Genomic DNA, 23,687 nt, shown 5'->3' with positions numbered 1-23,687 from the left:
GAGTGTTGTCCACAGAAATAGAGAATGGTGGAGGAGGAGAGGTTGGTTTAGGGGGAAAGATGAGAAGCTCAGTCTTAGTCATGTTTAGTTTCAGATGCCGCTGAAACACCCAGGCAGCAATGTCAGACAGGCAGGCTGATACTTTGGCCTGGATTTCGGCTGAGGTTTCTGGTGTGGAGAGGTAGATCTGGGAGTCATCAGCATAAAGATGATATTGAAAACCATGGGATGAGACCAGAGTACCAAGGGAAGAGGTATAGATGAAGAAGAGAAGAGGTCCCAGGACAGATCCCTGAGGTACACCAACTGACAGTGGGATAGAAGTAGAGGAGGATCCACTAGAGTATACACTAAAGGTACGCTGGGAGAGATAAGAAGAAAACCAGGAAAGAACAGAGCCCTGAAATCCAAGTGAGGACAGCGTATCAAGGAGTAGGCTGTGATCAACAGTGTCAAAAGCAGCAGATAGATCGAGAAGGATGAGGATAGAATAGAGGCCTTTGGATCTGGCCAGGAACAGATCATTGGAGACTTTAGCAAGCGCTGTTTTCAGTTGAATGAAGCCCGCAAAAAGGTGGGAAAATGTGGGATACAAATGCAATAAATAAAATCAAGAATAGCTTGAGATGAAAGAAAGTCAAGGCAATGGCGGTGAACAGCACGTTCAAGTATCTTGGATAGGAAAGGGAGGAGGGAAATGGGGCGATAGTTGGAAGGACCTGTAGGGTCCAGTGAAGGTTTTTTAAGGAGTGGTGTGATTACGGCATGTTTGAAGGCATCAGGAACAGTCGCAGTGGACAGTGAAAGGTTGAGGATATGACAGATAAAAGGGATGACAGTAGGAGAGATAGTGTTAAGTAGATGGGTGGGAATAGGATCAGAGGAACAGGTAGTTAGTTTTGAGGAGGAAAGAAGATGTGTAGTTTCCTCTTCAGTGATTTCAGAAAAGGAGGCAGGGGTTGGAGGGTTGAGAGAATGGACTAAGGGAAGGAGAGTCGGAGGTGACCTGGTTGAGAATTCAAGTTTATTCTTGTGAACTTTATCATTAAAGAACTCAGCCAGAATCTGGGGAGAAAGTGAAGGGGGAGTTGGAGGTGAAGGCACTTTGAGGAGAGAGTTCAGTGTGGCAAAGAGACGTCAAGGGTTTGAGCCAAGAGAATTTGTCAACTGGATGTAATAGTCCTGTTTGGCAAGTAAAAGAGCAGACTGGAAGGAGGTCAGCAAGAATTTGAAATGTATGAAGTCAGCATGGGCACAGGATTTCATCCAAAGGCGTTCGGCAGAGCGGGCACAGGAACATAGGTAGCGGATTCTAGAGGTCAGCCAAGGCTGGGGTTTGGTACGTTTTACAGAACGGGGAATGGGAGGAGCGAGAGTATCCAGAGCAGAGGAGAGAATAGTATTATAGGAAGAGACAGCCTCATTAACAGACTTAGATAACATAGTGGTAGAGAGGAGATTTGAAACATTGGAGGACAGAGTAGAAGGGTCAATAGCCTGAAGATTCCTAAATGTATTGGTTAAGATTGGACGGGACTGGGGAGGAAGGTGTTTAATTGTGAAAGTTATCAAATGATGGTCAGAGTGGGGAAGAGTTGAGGCACAGAAACTGGAGAGTGAGCAGTTTGAGAAGAGGATAAGATCAAGACAGTGGCCATTCTGGTGAGTGGGGGCAGTGGAGCACAGTTGAAGATTGAAAGAGGATGTTAAAGCAAGAAGCTGCAAAGCATAAGAGTCAGAGGGATCATTAGCATGAATGTTAAAATCCCCAAGAATGAGGGAAGGAGATGAAGGTTCAAGAAAGAAGGAAAGCCAAGCATCAAAGTCAGTGAGAAAGGAAGAAAGGGACTTATCAGGGGGTCGATAAATGACTGCTACTCGAAGAGGCAGAGGAGCGAATAGACAGATGGCGTGGACTTCGAAGGAAGAAAAGCAGTGAGCCTGAGGTGGAAGAGGAGGTTGAAATCTACAAGAGGGTGAAAGTAGTAGCCCGACACCACCTCCGCGGCCAACCGGGCGAGAAGTTTGGGAGAAAAGATAACCTCCATGGCATAGGGCCACGACTGAAGCAGAGTCTTCAGGGTAAAGACAAGTTTCAGTTAGGGCAAGCAGATGGAGATTATGAGAGAGAAAGAGGTCATGGATGTAGGAAAGTTTGTTACAGACAGAGCGGGCATTCCACAGAGCACAAGAGAAAGGCAGGGAAGGAGTGGGGAGGAGAGGAACAGAAATTAGATTGGAGATATCACAGTGAGACCTGCACAAATAGGATGAGAGCTGATGTGGAGGAACAGGTTTGGGATTAATGTCCTCAGCGGAGAACAGGAGAAGGAGCAAGAGAGTACGGAGAAGAGTAGGAGAAGTATGACGACAGCGACGAAGGCGAGATGTACTCAGATAGAAAGGAGATGGATGAATGGAAGGAAGGAAATGTTGAAGGTTGAGAGCTGAGGAAAAGGAAGAGGAATAAAGAGATGGTGAGATGATGAATACAGAGGGTGGTCAATGTGTTCCTGCAGTGTACAGTGGTTTCAGATGGAGAAACAGATTAGGAAGGGACAGTACCAAGAAGAAAAAGTGTACTGGAGACATAAATAGTAACTGGGAGGAAATAAAATGTAAAGAGAAAAATGCCCTGCGCGCCGTTAGGCGAGCGGCACCTAGAGCGGAGGCCCTGAGTGGAACAGAGTGGACCTGGGAGTCACCCCGGAGAAGGCTTTAAGGAATATGCAGATGAACTGCAGGTCCTCCACAGCACCTGAAAGGCTGCCGGTGGTAGAGCTGGACACCTCTTAGCTGAGGAAAGGCTTATCAGGGGTTAGGCCGAAGCCAGCATTCCTCCCCCTGAGGGTCGCCTGATCCTAGCCAAAAAGCACCTGGAAACCGTTGGCACTTGGAGCGAGGAGGGCCCTGGGAAGATTGGGGTGGACCTGGGAGTCACCCCAGATACAGCTGTGAGGAAATGCAGAAGGGCTGCAAGTCCTCCACAGCACCTGGTGAAAGAATGGACTTTTCCCAGGTACATAAGAACATAAGAATAGCCATACTGGGTCAGACCAATGGTCCATCTAGCCCAGTATTCTGCTTCTATTAGTGGCCAGCTCCTGTCACAAGTATGTGACAGAATCCCAAATAGTAGCATGATTCATGCTAGTTATCCCAGGGACAAGCAGTGACTTTCCTGTATTTGAAAACTGAAACTAAAATCCACAGTGCTTTTTATAATTTATTTGAATTTTGCTCACACCTTTCAGTAGTAGCTCAAGGTGAGTTACATTCACCTGTGCTCAAGCAATTTGTATTGGCTTCCTGGTTTACAAAGAATGCAATTTAACGTGCTGATAATTATTTGTCAGGTACTATTAGCTCCAAGCTTTGAACATTTATCATCTGAGTCGTGCATTGAGGTCAGACTTCTATGTGGCTCTCTACTGATGTCATGATGCAGTTGCTCCATGCGGATACACGAGCTTCAGCCTTGTTCCTGCGGAGATCTCCTTTTGGAATTCAGTATTTGGCCAGCTTTATCATTGTAGCAGTTTACCACAATTTAGAAAACTCTTCAAAACGCAACTGTTTGTGACTGTGTTGTTTTTTTTTTTTAAACCCATGTGGCCTGGACCTTTTTTTTTTTTATTGCTGAGTGATGTTGTTTTTGTTTTATTCTGTATATTCTTTTACTTCATTATAAATGTGTTTTTATTTTTGAAAGTAGCTAGTTATAGGTGGTATATAAATTTTTTAAATAAATATGTTCAGGTACATTGGGTATTTGGCTGATTTGGAATGACAGCTGATGTCATATCTCCACAGAAAAGGCTAATTCCTAAGGAGCTTATCCCACATTTACAGACTTAAATTCACGCTAAGCATTTCTATCAAAAGCATTTATTTGAAGAACTCTATTTACCATATAGGCTTGCAAAGTAGTTTATAACAGCATTCCTTGCAATCGGTACTAGGTCAAAATAGCCCCAACAAAAAAGCCTGCCCACAATTTGGCTCCTGACAAAATAGCCCGACAGGGGTAGAACAAGCTGCGAAGAAAACTTACTGTTCCTGATTTCAATGAATACTGATCCCTGGCCGACTCCGAAAGCATAGGCATCACTCCTGACAGCACTGCCGTTCCTGTCCGAACATGAAATTGTATCGTAGGGGGCGGGAACAGCAGCGCTATCAGCGGTGTGCAGAGTTTCTCTTTATTGACAACCACTGAATTGGGGAGACAGCAGTTTTGGGCAGACAGGCAAGAGGAAGGGTAAGCTCCCAGTTTTTGTTGGTTGGGGCTGGGAGAAAGAAAGAGAGGGTAATGTTGGAGGCAGGAAATAGGAGGAAAGAAAGAGAGAGAGACGAGTGGGGGAGAGACCGAGGGGCAAAGTTGATAGTTGGGGGAGGGAAGAGACAAAAGGGCAAAGCTTGATTGGGGGGGGGGGGGAACTCAGCAATACTGAATGGTGGGGAAGAAAGGCTGAGGGTGATAGTAGAGGGAGGAGCAAGGGGGGCAATGCTGGATAGTGAGGGCGAGACTAGTGCATCATTGGTGGAGACAAACATTTGAAGGGGGAGTGCTGCATATGAAGGGAATGGACAGGAAGGAGGGAAGGCTGCATATGAAGGGAAGGGATGGGAAGAGGGGAGAAATGTTAATTGATGATTACACTTGTTTTAATCTCCCTCTCCCTCTCATTTTTGTTCCATTCGGATAGCCTATACATTTTATTTTTGAAAAGAGCTACTTTGTTACAGGGGCTATTTTATCAAGGGTTATTATGTCGGGGTGCTCATGAAATCAAAACTGAATATCACTAAAAACAGCTTCAAAAATTATTGTAGCTGGTGGAAACAGCACCAATAAAGGCTGTATTTTGTTCTCATTTTTCTACACTTCTATATAATACTACATCGCCAAATTTTAGTGAGGATATCTTGTTTAGTGATGGGTTCATCTTAACTGTTGCTGTAATCTGCCCTGGGAAGCCTGGTGTTATAAAGATTGGAAGTAAAATTAAACTCTCATTGGGGCACATGGAATCACATCTTCACCTCATCTCTTTTGTACAAATGGATTATTCTGTTTCGAGCATGTTTCAGGGACAAGTGGTTTTTATAAGTCAAAATAATAAAAATAAATATTTTCTTTCATGCAGATCTCTCATTTATTTAAACACTAGTAAAAAAGGCCCGTTTCTGCTGCAAATGAAACGGGCGCTAGCAAGGTTTTTATCAGAGTGTGCACGTTTGAGAGAGAGTGAGTGTGCGAGTGTGTGTGTGTGACAGAGAGAGAGTGAGAGTCTCCTCCCTCTCTCCCCTTCCTCCCCCCTCCCAGTTTCGGAGAGCAGTGTTTGGTAATTATACAGGATTCCTGCTGTGTTTTTCACTGTTTGTATTTGTCAGGATTCGTGCTGTGTTACAGAGAGAGGGCTCCAAGTTTCGGAGAGCAGTGTTTGGTAATTATACAGGATTCCTGCTGTGTTTTCCTTCACTGTTAATATTTGTCAGGACTCAGGAGCTGTGTTACAGAGAGAGCGCGGGTGGGGCAGACACTCATGGGGAAACGGGATATCTACACCACTTCACACTTCTGGCTGGAGGCTTCATTTAGAACGTTGGTGGTGCCTTTTATATAGAGAGATAACTAAATGGGCTATAAGCCCCTAATGCAGTCCATTGTTTTTCATATATTTTGTCCTTGTGATGACTTGTACCAAAACTGGAAATACAGTGAGGCAAAATAATAGAATTCAGCAACATCCAAAACTTATTAATTAATAATTGTGTTTGCATTTGGGTAATAACTGAGAAAATGCTGTTGAAAACTGAATTAAAAAAGAAAGAAATATATATCACAGAACTGGAAAATGTTAGCACATTTAAGGGCCTGTTTACCTAAGGTGCGCTAGCGTTTTTAGTGTGTGTTAAAAGATCTCATAAGTTACTTTGGCCCAAACTCTCCCTTTTTATCTTCCAGGTTCTCCACATTCAGATGTTTTTGCCTTATAGCAATGTGATGTGAGGAGGAGTTACAATACTAAACTTATAACTGACTGGAGCTTTGATTTGGAGTTTGGACCACTTGAACAAGTGCTGTTGATGCCACCGCCATGAGATCCCTACTTGTCTCTTTCTCCAGGATCCTGTTCAGCTTCTTGAATCCCCATGGTTCACTCAAACTCAGCCCTGCATCAAAAGTTCATCAATTAACACTGGTGAAGCAAAGGAGCAGCAGCACTGAACTGCCTATGCCCACTGATCTGGTTAACTACTGGCAGGGGGTATTTGAGGCACAAGGAGTTCCTGAAGCACGAGCATCCAGCGAGTACATTGTTTCCTACGTCCTAGAAGCCAAAACAGTTAAGTGAAGGGTTTGCAGGTGCTACGAGCTGTCCTGGAGGGGCGGAAGGATCAAAAATATCCTCTGAATCACTCCTAGGTCATGATTAAATGGCATATATGTGAACATATATGGATGATTTACAAGTATAATTGTTTTTATATATGGTCTGTTTATATTTGATATTTATGTTTATTTTATAATTTACACTAATATGCTTTTATATGTTTATTAACAGTTCAGTCTCAATCCCCTGACGCAGCCCTTTGTGAGGGTAAAACATGGTTGTGCCTGGCTTTTAGTGGTGAATAAATCTGATATTTTTTGAAACTATATTTTCTGGAAAAAATTCATCAATGATCTAACACTGCAAGTCAGTAAGAATTTACAGAACGGGACATTCCTATTTGTCTGACATGGATTGGAACGTCCCATCTGCAGAATCGGAAAGAAGTAGGGAGATTGTGGATGCCTGTTAAAGTGCCTTGTCATTTCTATAGCACTACTAGATGTACGCAGCGCTGTGCACATTATATGCAGGTACTTTCTCTGTCCCTAGAGGGCTCACAATCTAAGGTTAAAGGCTTGTTGTGCCTCCAACAGCTGCTTTTTCACCCTTAAAGAATTTTCCTCCCCAAACTGTGTGCGGAGAAGGGTCACCCATCTCTCTAGGTGCAGCACCTCCCTGTGTCGCACTTTCCTCTGAAAACTGACAAATGAGATTATTTGCCCTCGAAGGACCACTTTGGCTGCATCCCAGTATAAAACAGGATTAGATCTATGCTGCTCATTAACTTCTGCATAAAGTTTCCATTTTGAGACCAAGAAAGGCAGAAAATGACTATCCCTATAGAGAAAGGATGGAAAGCGCCAACCACTCCCCGTTGAAGCCAAACCACCTCCAAATCTCACTTCAACCCAAGCATGATCTGAGATCATTATGGGACCTATCCTAGTCTCCTCCACCTGCATTAGGAGCTCCTGTGAGATCAGCATATAATCTATTCTAGACATTGTGTCATGCACTCTAGAGATATGTGTATAGTCCCGTTCCAAAGGATTAAGAGTCCTCCAAACATCTATTAACCCCAATGTCGATCCTAAAAGAGGCACCCCTCGTTCTGTTCTAGCCAATTCCCTATCTGTTGGTCTACAGCGATTCAATCTCGGGTCCGCGACATCATTCATATCCCCTCCCATCACTATCGGTACATCTCCCAGATCCAGAATCTGCCATATCACCCCTTTAAAAAAAGCCCTCAAACACATTTGGAGCATAGATGTTACACAATAACAATGGCTGACGTTCCAAGACTACCAATGCTAATATGAACCGACTCTCTTGGTCTCCAAATGCAATCCCTTCTTTATTAGAATCACCACACCCCCCCTCCTTCCCACTGCCGGCGCCTCAAAAAGAGTTCCAACCCACCACTTTTTTAATTTCAAATGCTCCGCCGCTGAGAGGTGCATCTCCTGCAGAAAAGCAACAGAGGTCCCCCTATCTCAAAACTTTTAACAATTTTTGTCTTTTAATGGGTGAATGAATACCCTCCACATTTCAGGTAATTTTATTTATTTATTTGCTGCACTTGTATCCCACATTTTCCCACCTATTTGCAGGCTCAATGTGGCTTACAAAATGTTACTATGGCATTCACATTAATAGAATAATAATTTCAGAATATAAAGCATATAAGGTACATAAGAATATCATAGCAATCATCTTAACGGAATAATAATTTCAGAATTATTACAAATAAAGGTGCATAGGTATATCATGTAGGATTGGAAGTGGATAAACAGATATAACATAATGATATCAGGACAAGATATAATATTCAGTAGTAATATTCAGTGATGATGTAATAAAATAAACAAATTAGAAGATTTCCATAATAGTTGTTTTTGGAGTAATTTGGGAGTCAAAACGTTATGGGGAATCTTTTTTGTATGTCTTTGTGAATAAGTAAGTCTTCAGTAATTTTCGGAAGGTTGTCAAGTCATGTGTTGTTTTTATTTTGATCGGTAATTCATTCCACAGTTGTGTGCAGATGTATGAGAAGCTAGATGTATGTATAGATTTGTATTTAAGTCCTCTGCAGCTGGGGTAGTGAAGGTTTAAGCAAGTACGTGATGAACTTTTGTTGTTTCTCTCTGGTAAGTCTATTAGGTCTTTATCTTTAACCCTGACATATCAACCTACTCCCACACTTTCCCACTGAGCATGTACTCCCGCTTTAAACCAATCTACAACTCCAAAGCCAAGGGAATGTCCCAGCCTCCATCTTTCTGGAATGAAATTGGATCTCCATAGGCCTAATGACCCCCAGATAACACACCCTGGCAATCCGAGCATTGCGCCTCCCTTACCCCGCCCTGTTCCCTTCCCCCTCCCAAACCCCCTTCCATCCCGGAAACTTCCCAGAACCCTTCCGTAACTGAGCTTGAAGCTGCCCTCTCCAATAGATCATAGAAAACCTCTTTCCCCCCTCTTCACCCCTAATCAACAACCTCCCTACACCATGCCTTTAATCCCTATTTGAAATCATTCAGCCCCACAAGTGCAAACAATAACTCACATGTCCCCACACCCCAACTTCCCACCCTCTACAACTTCCCAAAGAACCCTAAAGAACAGTCATAAATATATCAGAACAACCCCCCCCATACATTTCCCATATTCCCTCTCCATCCAAACACTCACCACTGCTCTCCACTACTGTGCTCCTCCAAGGCAACCACACCCATAACCATCTATAACACACCCTCTCTCACTCACATTCTCCCCCTCCCACCCCCCACACAGCACTCTACTCCTCCAAACACCCAACACCTTCCATACTTATCCAAACATACCAACCCTGAATTCACTTCTCCCCCTCTCCACCCCCCTACTACCCGAGCCTTCTATTTATCTCCCAGTCACACACATTTTAGAACAGCAACCGGGACAGCAAGCAGCTGGAAATCCGCCTGCCCCAAACTGCCTCTGCTCGTCCGCACCATATCCTTCATAAAGCCTGATCCTCAGTTTTCTGGTCTGTCCAACATGATCTTCCCCCTCTGCCCACCACTCTCAGTCAGCATTCTTAATGTCCAGGCTAACCATGCTGGAGTGTTAATAAATCCCAAGATGAGTCAACAAAGCTCCAAACCCGGAGTCCGAACCCCCAAACTCACAGAACTCAGACTAACAACTGTCTCAAATGTAACTTCAGATGAAACTTTTCCGTCAGCATGGCTGAGTCAGTAGATGTCATACTCCTGCTTGATCGTTATTCCACCATGCTCCCCCTCACTCTGGTTCCGACCTCGTGCTCGCCAGCTTATCCATGAAAACTCTTGCTTCCTCCACCCGGTCAAAGAAATGCATCCGGTCACGATCTATTACTTTAAATTTTGCTGGATATAGAAGGCTGAAGCGAACTTTTAGATCATAGAGCTTGGAACACACTGGTACAAAAGCTTTCCGGGCTGCTGCCACCTTTGTAGAGTAATCCTGGAAGCATAAAACACAACTGTTCTGATAGCTCAATTGCTTGCCTCCTCTTAAAGCCTGCAGGATCTTTTATGTGCATAATTAAGCACTTTGAAAATTGTCACTAGGGGGCGATTTTCCCCTGTTCAATGTGGACCCAGTCTATGCGTTCTTTCCACATGAAATTTCCCTGCCAAATCTGGGAGCTCTGCCGCCTCCGGGAGCCAACCTTCCAGAAATCTCCTAAGTTATTTTTCCCCCAGGGACTCCGGGAGACCGACCAACCTTAAGTTGTTTCGCCAGGAGCGATTTTCAGTATCCTCCAGCTTCTCCTCCAAGGCTGCTATACGCTTTTGCATTGCAGGATTTTCTTCCGAGAGCTGCTGTACTGTCTCCTCCACAGTTCCCACTTGCTGCTGTACCTCCCGGAGATCTGTCGCCATGGCCGCATACCGCTCCTCTATCCCATCGAGTTTGTCCAATATTTTTTGAAATTTACAGTCTACTGACTGTTCTACAGCCTCCGACACCTCTTGAATTATCTCTGCTGCCCATTGCAAGCCTGGAGTCGGGGACGGTGGCTGGCTCTTGTTCGCCATCTTGGCCTCCGTTACTCGCCCCTTCTCTCGGTAGTCTTCTCAGCGACTTTGATGCTATCCACATCTTAGGCTGCTTCCTCTCCTAGTGCACTGACATTTGCTTCCTTCTCAGGCCAATTTATTTTCTTTTTAGGGAGAAAAAGAAGCTGATTTTGATCACTGATTTTAACGGGCGCTTCGGAGCAGCAAGACACCACTTCCTCACTCCTCCATAGCCCAACCGGAAGTCCCCCATTTTTTTTACTTTTTTATGAGCTGTCTGCTATCTGAGACAAACTTTTGATATGTTATAAGGGAAAGAGGGTGTAATTTGTAGCTATATTGGTTTCATCCTTTCCTATCACTCTAAGTACTGCTGTATTGTCTAAAACTACCATCTTAGAACTCTGTCCAGATGAAAAAGTTGGAAGAAAGGCCAAATTACTGCAACCCTGGTGAAAAGGAGAGGTAAAGAACACTTTTCAAAAACTGGAAACTATAAAAGATGCATAGGCACTGGCAAGTTAGGTTCAAAATATTGATAAGGCAGGCAAAAAATAATTTGAGAAGAAACTACTTGTAGCGTCAAAATTCATAATAAAACCTTGTTCAGATACATTCAAAGCAAGAAGCCTGTGACGACGTGGTTGACCTATTAGTCGATCTAGGGCTGAAAGTGGTACTCAGAAAGGATAAGACTATAATGTTAGGTATTATTAGGAAAGGAATGGAAAACAAAAATGAGGACATTATAATGCCTTTGTATCGTTCAATGGTGTGACTGCATCTCGAATATTGTGTTCAGTTCTGGTCACCGTATCTCAAAAAAGATATAGTGGAATTAGAAAAGGTGCAGAGAAGGGCAACGAAAATGATAAAGGGGATGGGACGACTTCCCCATCCCTATCAGGAAAGGCTAAAGTGGCTAGGGCTCTTCAGCTTGGAGAAAAGACGGCTGAGGGGAGGTAAGATAGAGGTTTATAAAATAATGAGTGGAGTGGAACTGGTAGACACGAATCACTTATTTGCTCTTTCCAAAAATACTCGGACTAGGGGGCACACAATGAAGCTACATAGTAGTAAATTTAAAACAAGTCAGAGATAATATTTCTTCACTCAACGTGTAATTAAACTCTAGAATTCAATGCCAGAGAATGTAGTAAAAGCAGTTAGCTTAGCAGGGTTTAAAAAATATTTGGATAGCTTCCTAAAAAAAAAGGTTCATAAGCCATTATTAAATTGACTTGGAGAAAATCCACTTCTATTTCTGGGATAAGCAGCATAAAATGTATTGAACTTTTTGGGGATCTTGTCAGGTATTTGTGACCTGGATTGTCCACTGTTGGAAACAGGATGCTGGGCTTGATGGACCTTTGGTCTGTCCCAATGTGGTAATACTTATGTACTTATGACAGGCAGTCATCTAACAGATTTCATCTTTAGTTTCAGAGCCTGAGAGCTGACCATCTCTCCAAGCCTGTGACAGTGCAGCAGCTGTTTCGAGTCCAGGAGCTGAGTGCACAGCGGCTCAACAGGTAGGACCTTACTAAAAAAACATGGTTTCTTACCTTTTTTTTTTTTAACATGTCGTAGGGCTATTTCAATACTAATGAAAATTCTCAGTCCAGAGAAACTGATGTTCTCCTTTGATCTTACACAAGTGGGAAAAGTGTACGGTACATGGTTAATGGAATGCTTTCTGACCCCTTTGAGTGTGAACATGTGATTCTGTGTTGTTTCTAGAGCCCATGCAGAAATCATTACTATGGATTTAACCCAGTTTTAACACAGGTTTTACTGGCCAGGCAGTGCAGAATGGTTTCAGCATGGGTGTTAACTCGCATGGAAATCATTACCACAGACCACATTAAAATGCATGGTATCATGGCCATTAACTATTCCACTACGTGGAAAAGTCCATAGTCTACTATTGAGGCAGGCATGGGAAGCAACTGCTTGCCCTGGGATTTGTAGTATGGAGTGTTGCCACGATTTGGGTTTCTGCCAGGTAATTATGACCTGGCTTGGCCACTGTTTGAAAAACAGGATAGTGGGCTAGATGGACCATAGGTCTGATCCAGCATGGCTACTGTATTCTTATGAGAAACCTATTGCTACTACTACTACTACTTAGCATTTCTATAGCGCTACTAGGGTTACGCAGCGCTGTACAAGTTAAAACATGGGGAAGGACAGTCCCGGGTTTGGATCAGCGTAGAAAGGTTGGTTAAGAGGAGGGAGTGTTTAGCACCACCCTATCTCTCCCTCCAACCCAACCATCCTGCCCCGGATTGCTTTCTGCATGGGTACTTGCCCCCCCCCCCCCCCCACCTCGATATGTCTGGCCCCTGTCTACCCCACCCAGCCCTGACTCGACCTTCAAAAATACATCTTTGGTGTACAGCAGAACCCCACCCACCCCAACATGACTCAACCTCCCAAAAAGATCCCTGATGTCTATCTGTGCCCCCCCTCTAACATGTTCCCCTCCTAATCTCCCCCCAAAATTATCCCTGGTGTCTAGTGGCACCTCTCCCTCCCACCCCGACTTGACTAACCCAAAAAAGAAAAGGCCCTGGTGTCCAGTGGATACCCATCCCCTGACACCCCGCACAGGCTCCCCCAGGTCTGGTACCTTAAATGAGGCAGGAGCAATGCCCAATTGCCTTTGCCTCCAGGCACCATCATCTTTAAAATAGTGGTGCCCTGCTCCATTCACTGCATCCTGGAATGCATCGAGCAGCATCAGCCTGCCATATACTAATGTTCTTACATGCCTATGAATTTACTATGTATTTATATTATTGAACTGGAGCCTACCGCTACGGTATTGTGTAAGCCACATTGAGCCTGCAACTAAATGGGAAAATGTGGGATATAAATGTGTTAAATAAATAAATATAAATCAAGTCAGGGAGAGAGGGTTGCCACTAGACACCTTGGATGTTTTTTTGGAGGTCAGGGCAGGTGGGTGCCCCTCAACACCAGGGATATTTTGGGGGGATCGGGGCAGAAGGGGGGCCTGTTCATATTGGTGGGGGGTGGAGGTTGCAGCTAGACACCAAGGTCTGTTGTTGAGGTTTGAGACGGGAGGGGGCCCAGTGCAAAATGCTACGCAGCATGCTCGCCCGCAGGTTTTGTTTTTTTTTTTTTTTTTTTTTTTAATGTCATCCTTTTTGTCGGTGACTGAGCCAGTCACTGCTCAAGCACTGACAGGAAAGGTGTAAGGGAAAGAAGGGGCAAGCAGTTTGAATGCAGTAATACCCAAATATTGGATTGGAAGTAAAATAAAACCAAGTGTTGGATGTCACTGTCAACAGATTCAAAGGATAGATTTTTCAGTTTAACTTCAGGGTGCCACTGTCCCAAGACAACAAGTATTCTCATGTTTCTTCACCAGTAGGTGATAGTACACATAGTACACGTGGAGGGGCATAATTGAACGCGAACGCCCATCTCCATGGGCGTCTATGTCCGAGAACGGGTACATGAAGGGGTGGGACAGACCATATTTTCAAAAAAAATGGGCGTCCATCTTTCGTTTCGAAAATACGGTTTGTACGGACCAAAATGCCATGGATTTAGTCATTTGTGAGCTGGGCGTTTGTTTTTTTTAGCGATAATGGAAAATAAAAATGCTCAGCTCAGAAATGTCCTAATCCAAGCCATTTGGTCGTGGGAGGGGCCAGGATTTGTAGTACACTCGCCCGCCTGACATGCCAGGACACCAACTGGACACCCTAGAGGTCAGTGCGGTGGACTTCAGAAAACGCTTCCACATGCATAGCTCCCTTACCACGGGTGCTGAGCCCCCAACCCCCAAAACCCACTACCCACAAATGTACAACACTACCATAGCTCTTAGGGGTGAATGGGGCACCTACATGTGGGTACAGTGGGTTATGGAGGCCTCCCATTTACCAGCACAAGTGTTACAGGTAGGGGGGATGGGCCTGGGTCCGCCTGCCTGAAGTGCACTGCGGTACCCACTAAAAGTGCTCCAGGGACCTGCATACATGCAGGCCTCTAGGACTTGTTGCTGCTGTATAACCTTGGCACACCAGTTGACACCTGAAGACTAATCTCTTTGAAAAAGTCCTTTATTTGAATAAGCACGTTTACTCACAGTTAACTGCAGATCAGAGGTTGTGCCCCACTGGCAAAGAGTCTTCCTGGTACTGAGATTAGCAGTAGGTCAGAGTGGCAGAATGCTGTACAATGCCCTCTTTCAGCAACATTCAAGGGAAGAACTAAGTTCTGTAACGTGGCTAACACATGAAAGGGATCTAAAACTGTGTTACAAAAATGGCCACTACCTCATGGACTACTGGAAACAAAAGAGGTTCTTTGCTTGCTCTGTTGCCGGAAAACTGGATTCTGCCAAAGGAGGAAGCGGTGGGAGATGATCTGGCTCGTTAACTCAGCTCGGAGCTGGTAGGGGGAGGGCTAAACCAGGGGGTACCTGTACTGAACATTCAGGAAAAAGTTTCCCAGATCCTGAGATCGGAGGGGAGGGCAGGAGGAAGAAGAGCGAGGGATCGGATCTGGGCAGGCTCTTCTCGCTGTCTTTTGGGATCCTAGAAGTCCTCGCCACCTTTGCACCTCCATCCCAGCCCTGACCGGCTTGACCTGGTAGAGGGCGGCGGCGGTGGCAGTGGGACACGGACGGGAGCCGCCATGGCCGCACTCTGGCTGCTGCTCTGCACCTGGATGCCTGGATCCAAAACCTGGAAGGTCGCGGAAGTGGGGTTGTCATTCTTGGTACCTGATAAGTTTTTTTTCTTTGCTATTTCGTTAGTTCCACTGCAGCATTTAGACACAAATGCATGAGCCATCCATAGAGCTGGTGTAAATGCTTGTCCCGGGGGTTGCCAGGATCTACCCTCCAGGGGATACAATATCCTCATACACCAAGGATGTGCCTGTGAGTCCTGTATAGACCGGTGAGTCTGACGTCGGTGCCGGGAAAAATGGTAGAGGCTATTATCAAAAACAAAATTACAGAGCACATCCAAGGACATGGATTACTGAGACCAAGTCAGCATGGCTTTAGAGTGGGGAAATCTTGCCTGACCAATTTATTTCAATTCTTTGAAGGAGTAAACAAACATGTGGACAAAGGGGAGCCAGTTGATATTGTGTATCTGGATTTTCAAAAGGCGTCTGACAAAGTACCTCATGAAAGGCTACAGAGGAAATTGGAGAGTCATGGGATAGGAGGAAATGTCCTATTGTGGATTAAAAACTGGTTGAAGGATAGGAAACAGAGAGTGGGGTTAAATGGGCAGTATTCACAATGGAGAAGGGTAGTTAGTGGGGTTCCTCAGGGGTCTGTGCTAGGACCACTGCTTTTTAATATATTTATAAATGATTTAGAGATTGGAGTAACTAGCGAGGTAATTAAATTTGCTGATGACACAAAGTTATTCAAAGTCGTTAACTCGCGAGAGGATTGTGAAAAATTACAGAAGGACCTTACGAGACTGGGCGGCTAAATGGCAGATGATGTTTAATGTGAGCAAGTGCAAGGTGATGCATGTGGGAAAAAAGAACCCGAATTATAGCTACGTCATGCAAGGTTCCACGTTAGGAGTTACGGACCAAGAAAGGGATCTAGGTGTCGTCGTCGATAATACACTGAAACCTTCTGCTCAGTGTGCTGCTGCGGCTAGGAAAGCGAATAGAATGTTGGGTATTATTAGGAAAGGTATGGAAAACAGGTGTGAGGATTTTATAATGCCGTTGTATCGCTCCATGGTGTGACCGCACTTTGAGTATTGTGTTCAATTTTGGTCGCCGCATCTCAAGAAAGATATAGTAGAATTGGAAAAAGTGCAGCGAAGGGCGATTAAAATGATAGCGGGGATGGGACGACTTCCCTATGAAGAAAGACTAAGGAGGCTAGGGCTTTTCAGCTTGGAGAAGAGACGGCTGAGGGGAGACATGATAGAGGTATGTAAAATAATGAGTGGAGTGGAACAGGTGGATGTGAAGCGTCTGTTCACCCTTTCCAAAAATACTAGGACTAGGGGGGCATGCGATGAAACTGCAGTGTAGTAAACTTAAAACAAATTGGAGAAAAATTTTCTTCAGCCAACACATAATTAAACTCTGGAATTTGTTGCCGGAGAACGTGGTGAAGGCGGTTAGCTTGGCAGAGTTTAAAAAGGGGTTAGACAGTTTCCTAAAGAACAAGTCCATAAACCACTACTAAATGGACTTGGGAAAAATCCACAATTCCAGGAATAACATGTATAGAATGTTTGTACGTTTGGGAAGCTTGCCAGGTGCCCTTGGCCTGGATTGGCTGCTGTCGTGGACAGGATGTTGGGCTCGATGGACCCTTGGTCTTTTCCCAGTGTGGCATTACTTATGTACATTATAAGTATGTACATGATGTACTAATTCAGTAATTGTTTGCCCCTGCGTGGGCTGGAGTGGGAAGGTTGTTTACTTTGTGTAAGTTGGCTGTTACAAAATTACAATAATAAAAAAAATTTAAAGAGAAAAAAAATATGCAGGCAAAAACTGTTCTTTGCTTTGTTGTCCTCTCTGCCTTACACCTTCCTTCCTGTTCTCTGCGGACAGGAGGGGAGGGGAGAAGATGGGGGAACCAACAGAACTAGGGTTGGACTAGGAAACAGAGTGACTCTCCCTTGCTTTGCAGTGTCAGTTCCAGGCTTTTTCACTCCCCCATCCTAAAGAGTTGGATGAGGAAGCAGAAAGCTGTTCATACTGAGGTTCAGACATTGACCAGTAGATTCACTGGGGTAGAGCTCTGTGTACTCATACAATGAGCCTCTGCTATGTAGGGCACAGGGCAGTTGTTCGTTTTGCCTATATTAAAAGTAGCCCTCTGTAGTGAGGAGGGGGGAAAGCTTTCATAACCTTATTCTTAACTGATTCATAACCGATTCTTCTAACATATTGCTGGGGATCAGGCACTAGCATTTTGGAAGATGGCAGCAGGATGAAGAGAATACCACTGAACACCTCCCTGGAACCTGGGGATTAGAGGGGCGAGGAACATGCTGCAGCCCTGGATGTTCTGTGGTCGAAGGCCTCCTTGTACCAGGTGCTTGGGCCAGGGATTCTTTGGACCAGATTGCCCCAGTAGGGGAGATATTTTTCTCTCACTTTGGCGGGCGGTGGAGAGGGTGTTGGGTTAAACATATTCATCTGCTGTGATATGCTATTCTTCACCTTGGGTGACCCTTTGCTCCCACACTATTGAGCTAGAGTAAAGAATCAGCATTATGATGGGAGTAAAAAAATATTTGCATCAAAATTTAGCAGGTTTGTTTTTTACATCATGATTAATGAAGGATTCAGCTTTAAGAATGCCTTCTGTGCTATCCAGTTTCACTTGGAAAGCTGCATCAGAGGAACACCTTAAGGCTAATTCTGAAAAACAGTAGTTACTAACAAGTTTATCCAGGGATTGGAACTTGTGTAATTGTTTAATAGGAGAAAGATCCCTCAGAAACCACTTGTATTCAAAATACTAGGTTGTAACCAGCGTTAGTTTAAGGCACTGGCTCGTTTCTATCATAGGGATCAAAACTCCTCATTTAATATACTTTTTATGTTCAATCTTTTATTGTGCATCAAACAGTTTTTGTATATAAGCAAAATGAGATCATCAAAAGCACCAGCATAATGAAACAACAGAACTTTAACGATCAATGGGGGTCACCATTTCACCCTTCTTGGCTTCTTCAGGAACTTGTGCTGCTTATCATCACCATAAATGTGTCTGAAAATCAAAGGACTCTGTCAGTTCAAAGAAAATCTCTCTAACTTACAAAGCTTTTTGCTATAATCTCTGTTCTTCTGAAACAAGTTACTCGCTCAACATTTTCATGTCCATGCTACCAATCTCAGGGCCAGCAGTTGCTTCTCCATGTCTGTCTCAATAGCAAACTATAGGCTTTTCCTGCAGGAATTTGTCCAAACCTTTTTTAAAACCCAGATAAGCTAACCGCTGTTACCACATCTTCCGGTAAAGAGTTCCAGATCTTAACTATTTGTTTGTTAAAAAAATATTTTCTCCTATTTGTTTTAAAAGTATTTCCATATAACTTCCTTGAGTGTCCCCTAGTCTTTGTACTTTTGGAATGAGTTAAAAATTGATTCACTTCTACTCATTCTATACCACTCAGGATTGTGTAGACCTCAATCATATCTCCCCTCATCCGTCTCTTTTCCAAGCTGAAGAGCCCTAACCTCTTTAACCTTTCCTCATAAGAGAAGAGTTCCACCCCCTTTATCATTTTGGTCACTCTTCTTTGAACCTTTTCTAATTCCCCTATATATTTTTTGAGATACGGCAACCAGAATTGAACATAGTACTCAAGATGCAGTCACACCATAGAGTGATACAGAGGCATTATAGTATTTTCGGTCTTATTCACCATCCCTTTCCTAATAATTCCTAACATCCTGTTTGCTTTTTTGGCCTCTGTCACACACTGAGCAGAAGATGTCAGCGTATTATCTACAACACCTAGATCTTTTTCTTGAGTGCTGATCCCCTAGTATCAGGTAACTATGAGTCAGATTATTCTTTCCAATGTGCATCACTTTGCATTTGTCCACATTAAGTTTCATGTGCCATTTGGATGCCCAGTCTTCCAATTTCCTAAGGTCTCCCTGCAATATTTCATAGTCCATTCGTGTTTTAACAACTTTGAATAGTTTTGTGTCATCTGCAAATTTAATCACCTCACTTGTCGTTCCAATTTCCATATCATTTAAAAATAAGTTAAATAGCATCAGTCCCAGTAATGATCCCTCCGGCACGCTACTGTTCACCCTCCTCCATTTAAAGATATGAACATTTAACCCTACTTTTTGTGTTTTGTCCAATAATCAATTCCTAATCCACACCAGAACCTTGCCTCCTATCCCATGATTCTCTCTAATTTTCTCAAGAGTCTCTCATGAGGAACTTTATCAAAAGCTTTCTGAAAATCTAGATACACTACATCAACCAGCTCACCTTTATTCATATGTTTATTCATGCCTTCAAAGAAATTAAAATGAAATTTGCATAAGATCTCCAACCCTCTTTATACAGAAGTTTCACAAAATTTCCACAATGGGTCACAAACTTTTTTAAATTGCTCTAAGGATGCCTTACGTTCTGCCATTATTCTTTCAAATGCAACTATATTGCATAATGATAAGTGTAAATGCTATGTTAAAATATCAACTGATGGATTAGCTTCCGTAGTTAGATCATTAGTGGCCCCTGAGTGAAGTACTTCACATTCCTGAGCTCTGTACTGTAATAGGCACACGTGAAGCTCATTTTCAAAGAATATGGACATCTCAAAATGACAAAAAGACATCCATCTGCCAAACATATCCAAATTGCAATTTTGGAACTGCAGAATTTGGACGTTCTACAGTGCAGTTCGTCCAAATAGCAAGGGGGCATGTTTTGGGCAGGACAAGAGAGGGCCTAAAATTAGGACGTCCAACAGCAATAATCGAACTGGAAGAAACGTCCAAGTCTAAAAAGAAAGATATTTTTATTTTGAGTTTCAGTCATGCCCAGGGTACAAAAAGGTGCTCTGATTGAGTAGCTGACCACTGAGGGATGAAGGCAAGACACCTTATGAGTCTGGTTGCTGTCCTCCTCCCTCTCCCCTGAAAGTGAAACCGGAAAGGCTGTATAACAGCATCAGGTATTATGGGCATTCTGAGCAAAGCAGAAAGCAGGTCTGAGGAGTAGTTTAGTGTCCAGTGCAGTGGACTGTAAACCAAGGGACACAGATTCAATTCCCACATAGTAACATACATAGTAACATAGTAGATGACGGCAGAAAAAGACCTGCATGGTCCATCCAGTCTGCCCAACAAGATAAACTCATATGTGTATACCTTACCTTGATTTGTACCTGCCTTTTTCAGGGCACAGACCGTACAAGTCTGCCCAGCAGTATTTCCCACCTCCCAACCACCAGTCCCACCTCCCATCACCGTCTCTGGCACAGACCGTATAAATCTGCCCTCCACTATCCTCGCCTCCCAACCACCAACCTCTCTTCCCCCACCTGCTCCACTTTAGCTCGCTCTTTTTCCTTTAAATTGTGAGTCCTCCAGAAACAGACTTATAACTACTGTACCTAAATATTTATGACACCTACAAGCCTGAAGACTACTGAGGTGGTGTACAGTCAGGTGCAGTAGGTATTTCCCTGTTCCTGGAGGGCTCAGCATTTAAAATAAGAGTTGTAGGGGAATAGGAACCTGGGTACCCTGCTTTATAGTCCACTGCCCTTCTGCTCTGCAAGGACATCTGTGTGGTCATTTCTGTAAAAAATGTCCTTGTCCCTGGATCTTTGGTATTCATGATTTGGATGTTTCAGTTTGTGAAATGGCTGTTCGTTTTGAACGTTTTGACGTATTTTCAAACAGGAAACCCTGAGGTATTTCCTATTTGAAAATTGCTGCGAGATGGATTTTTTTTTTTTAAACATTATGAGCAGGACATCCCAATTCTGACTTGGAAAGCCTTTCAAAATTGCCCCTCTGTGTGTGTTGGGGGGGGGGGGTGCTTTGGGAAAGGAGAATTGGTTCTGTGCTTTTCCCTCTCTACACATATGACTTAGTAAAGCGCAGCTTGCTGTGGCTGCAACTCTGTGGGTTTGTTCAGTTTCTAGTGCAGATGTGATCACAATCCCAAATGAGAATTTTGTGACCTCGTTTGGGAAGCTCTAAGGTACAGCACGGACAGCAACATTTCCTTCACACGCTACCCCGGTACAGCATGGGTATAGCATAAGCATCGGTGTTCCTTTCTATGTAACTTTAACATGTTGTAGTAGCTGACTGGATGCCTATGATAGTGTATTACTTGCTCTTTCAGAATGCCTATTCAGTATATTATCGGAGAGTGGGATTTTTTAGATTTGACACTGATGATGAGGCCCCCTGTTTTCATTCCACGACCAGAAACAGAGGTAAGTGCTGGGAAGGCAGTTCTGCCTCTGGAGGTAATCTATACCAGGGCTCATAGGAATAAAATGGGTCCTGTGGCAGATAACATGCACTAATCTTTAGTAAAAGACCTCCTTAATCTTCAAGTCTGCGAGTCTATAAATTACACCTGTGGATGCATTTTGTGCCATGCCATGTGAGTTACTCTAAAATATGCTGTCACTTGCTGGTATCCCCCTATCATTCCAGGATTATGCAAGAAAAACATTTGTACCATACTTTTTGCAATATTTACTGAAGTTCATGCAGAAACAGAAATGTAAAATGAGAAAATTAGAGACATATACGCACATGCATATATAGTTATGTATTAACCAGCCAATGTTCAGCTGGCAGTAGTCAGCGTTTTTTTAAATGATGAATGTCACCATCTAAATCAACCCTGGATATTCACTTACTGGCCATGTGTAGGTGCTGGCACTGAATATCCAAGGCTAAATTTTGTTGTCCTGGCTGCTGGAGCTTATGCGGTTATCATCCGATATTCAGACAGGGCCCGCATAATTTATTTTGGTCAAAGCCTTCAAATTACACCTCTGATCCCCCCTCCCACGCACCTGAAACAGACCTCCCTCCTTCCAATCCCAAAATACTGGTCAGGTTTTCATGTTGAGACAGTAATTGTAAGAGTGTAGGAGTAATATATGCAGCAGTCCTTGTGGATTGATATATATTGGGAAAATATATTTTATCTGTGTCACATCTGTGGCCGTGACCCCTCTCAGACTCACCTTATTTCTGGCGGTCAGCTTCTGAGCTGGCTTCTGTCTGTTCTTCCTGAGTTAGTCTTGTCTCTGTCTCTGTGTGCTGGCTGCTTCCAGCATGGCTCTGATTACTCCATTATACTGTACCTGTGTGTGTTAAGCCTCTCTGTGCTCCAGTATGCTTTCTGCCTGTGTTTTGGTTTGTGTTTCTCTTGCCCTCTGGTGGCCAGACCTGGTGGCTGCATTGGATTGTCTGTGTGCTGTTTCCCGTTCCAGACTTCAGCCCAGTCCAGTCCGGATCTTCCGGCCTGCCAGACTTGCTTGTCTTGTTTGAGCCTGCATAGCACCCGTAGCTGCCTGGTGATTGCTGCAGCTGAATCTCAGCTGCTGCTGGGTTTATTAGCCATTTGGAAACTCTCTGTTTGCCTTTGCATCACCCAAGGCCCTGGTATGTTGGGGTGCGGGTGCACTTCTGCCTAGTCCAGTTATAGTCTGTAATTCTTGCCTGATTCTAGTTTTGTCTTTGTGTAGCTTTGTGTTCTGTATTGCTTGTTTACTGTATTGCTTGTTTCCCAGTCTTGTTTCTTGTTTGTATGTCTTTGTCTAGTTCTTGGTTGCTTGTGTTTGTTGTTCAGTGGCTGCCTGGCAGCGTTCAGTTCTGTCTCCTTATCTATCAGTGTTTGTTCCCTGTTTCAGTGGCTGCTTGCAGCTTTCAGTTCTGTTTCTTGTCTGTCTGAGAGTCCTAGTCTAGTATTCTGCCTAGCCTCCCTGTGTATTCTAGTCCCTGTGTGTATCCTGCTGGTATCCAGTTCCGGCCCTGTCCGGCAAGTCCTGCCGACCACCTGCACCCGGGGGCTCAAGTCCTGGGGAAGGGTGGCCAGGTGCAGGTGACGTCTAGCCATCCCTTTCAGAGTTCTGTCTTATCCCTGTGTGGGGTGGTTTTGCCTGTCACTGCCGCTCCTCGGCAGTGGCCCAAGGGCTCACAATCCAAGTTCCTGCTTTTTAGAAAAGCCTGACAATCTGTAAACATTTTTATCAAGATTTTCCAAAGCAGAGGACATATTAAACTATTACACAGCCAACAGCTAATCAAAATATACAATATCCATGACTAGAACTTAAAAGCCCTCCCCCCCCCCAGACTTGTACACATCCTCTCATCAGTAAGCTCCAGGAGCTGAGGAGTAGCCTAGTGGTTAGTGCAGTGGACTTTGATCCTGGAAAACTGGGTTTGATTTCCTTTGCAGCTCCTTGTGATCCTGGGCAAGTCACTTAACTCTTACGTAGTATATGTAAGAGTTAAATGACATAGTATATACAGGTACAAATAAGTACCTGTATATACTATGTAAACTGCTTTGAATGTAGTTGTAAAAACCACAGAAAGTCCCATTGCCTTTCCCATTCTTGAATTTCCAACCCTATCTTCCTTGTCACTTGCAGCAGATGAATCCAGGAACTAGTGGGTTAAGTCCGCCTACCAGCAGGTGGAGATAAACAAACTAAAGGCAGTGATGCCAGACGCCAGCTCCTTCCTCAGTTAGTATGTGTCTATCTCAGCAGGTGGTGGATGGCTTTTTCTC

The 23,687-nt window shown here is 44.0% G+C and overlaps 1 protein-coding gene across 2 annotated transcripts in view; it reads left to right on the top strand.

Annotated features, from left to right (window-relative positions):
- HEMK1 (HemK methyltransferase family member 1) overlaps positions 1-23,687 on the top strand; it is a 182,936-nt gene that overhangs the window by 4,111 nt on the left and 155,138 nt on the right. For both annotated transcript variants that reach the window (XM_030207211.1, XM_030207212.1), the window contains exons 2-4: positions 5,972-6,353; positions 11,837-11,928; positions 21,270-21,363. In XM_030207211.1, the coding sequence (XP_030063071.1) occupies positions 6,105-6,353; positions 11,837-11,928; positions 21,270-21,363 (435 nt within the window). In that variant the 5' untranslated portion in view covers positions 5,972-6,104. The remainder of the gene's footprint in view (positions 1-5,971; positions 6,354-11,836; positions 11,929-21,269; positions 21,364-23,687) is intronic.

Source organism: Microcaecilia unicolor, chromosome 6, assembly GCF_901765095.1.
Source record: "Microcaecilia unicolor chromosome 6, aMicUni1.1, whole genome shotgun sequence".
NCBI lineage: Eukaryota > Metazoa > Chordata > Amphibia > Gymnophiona > Siphonopidae > Microcaecilia > Microcaecilia unicolor.
Note: the sequence above shows the minus strand (reverse complement) of the source record. Positions and strands in the feature narration are given on the sequence as shown.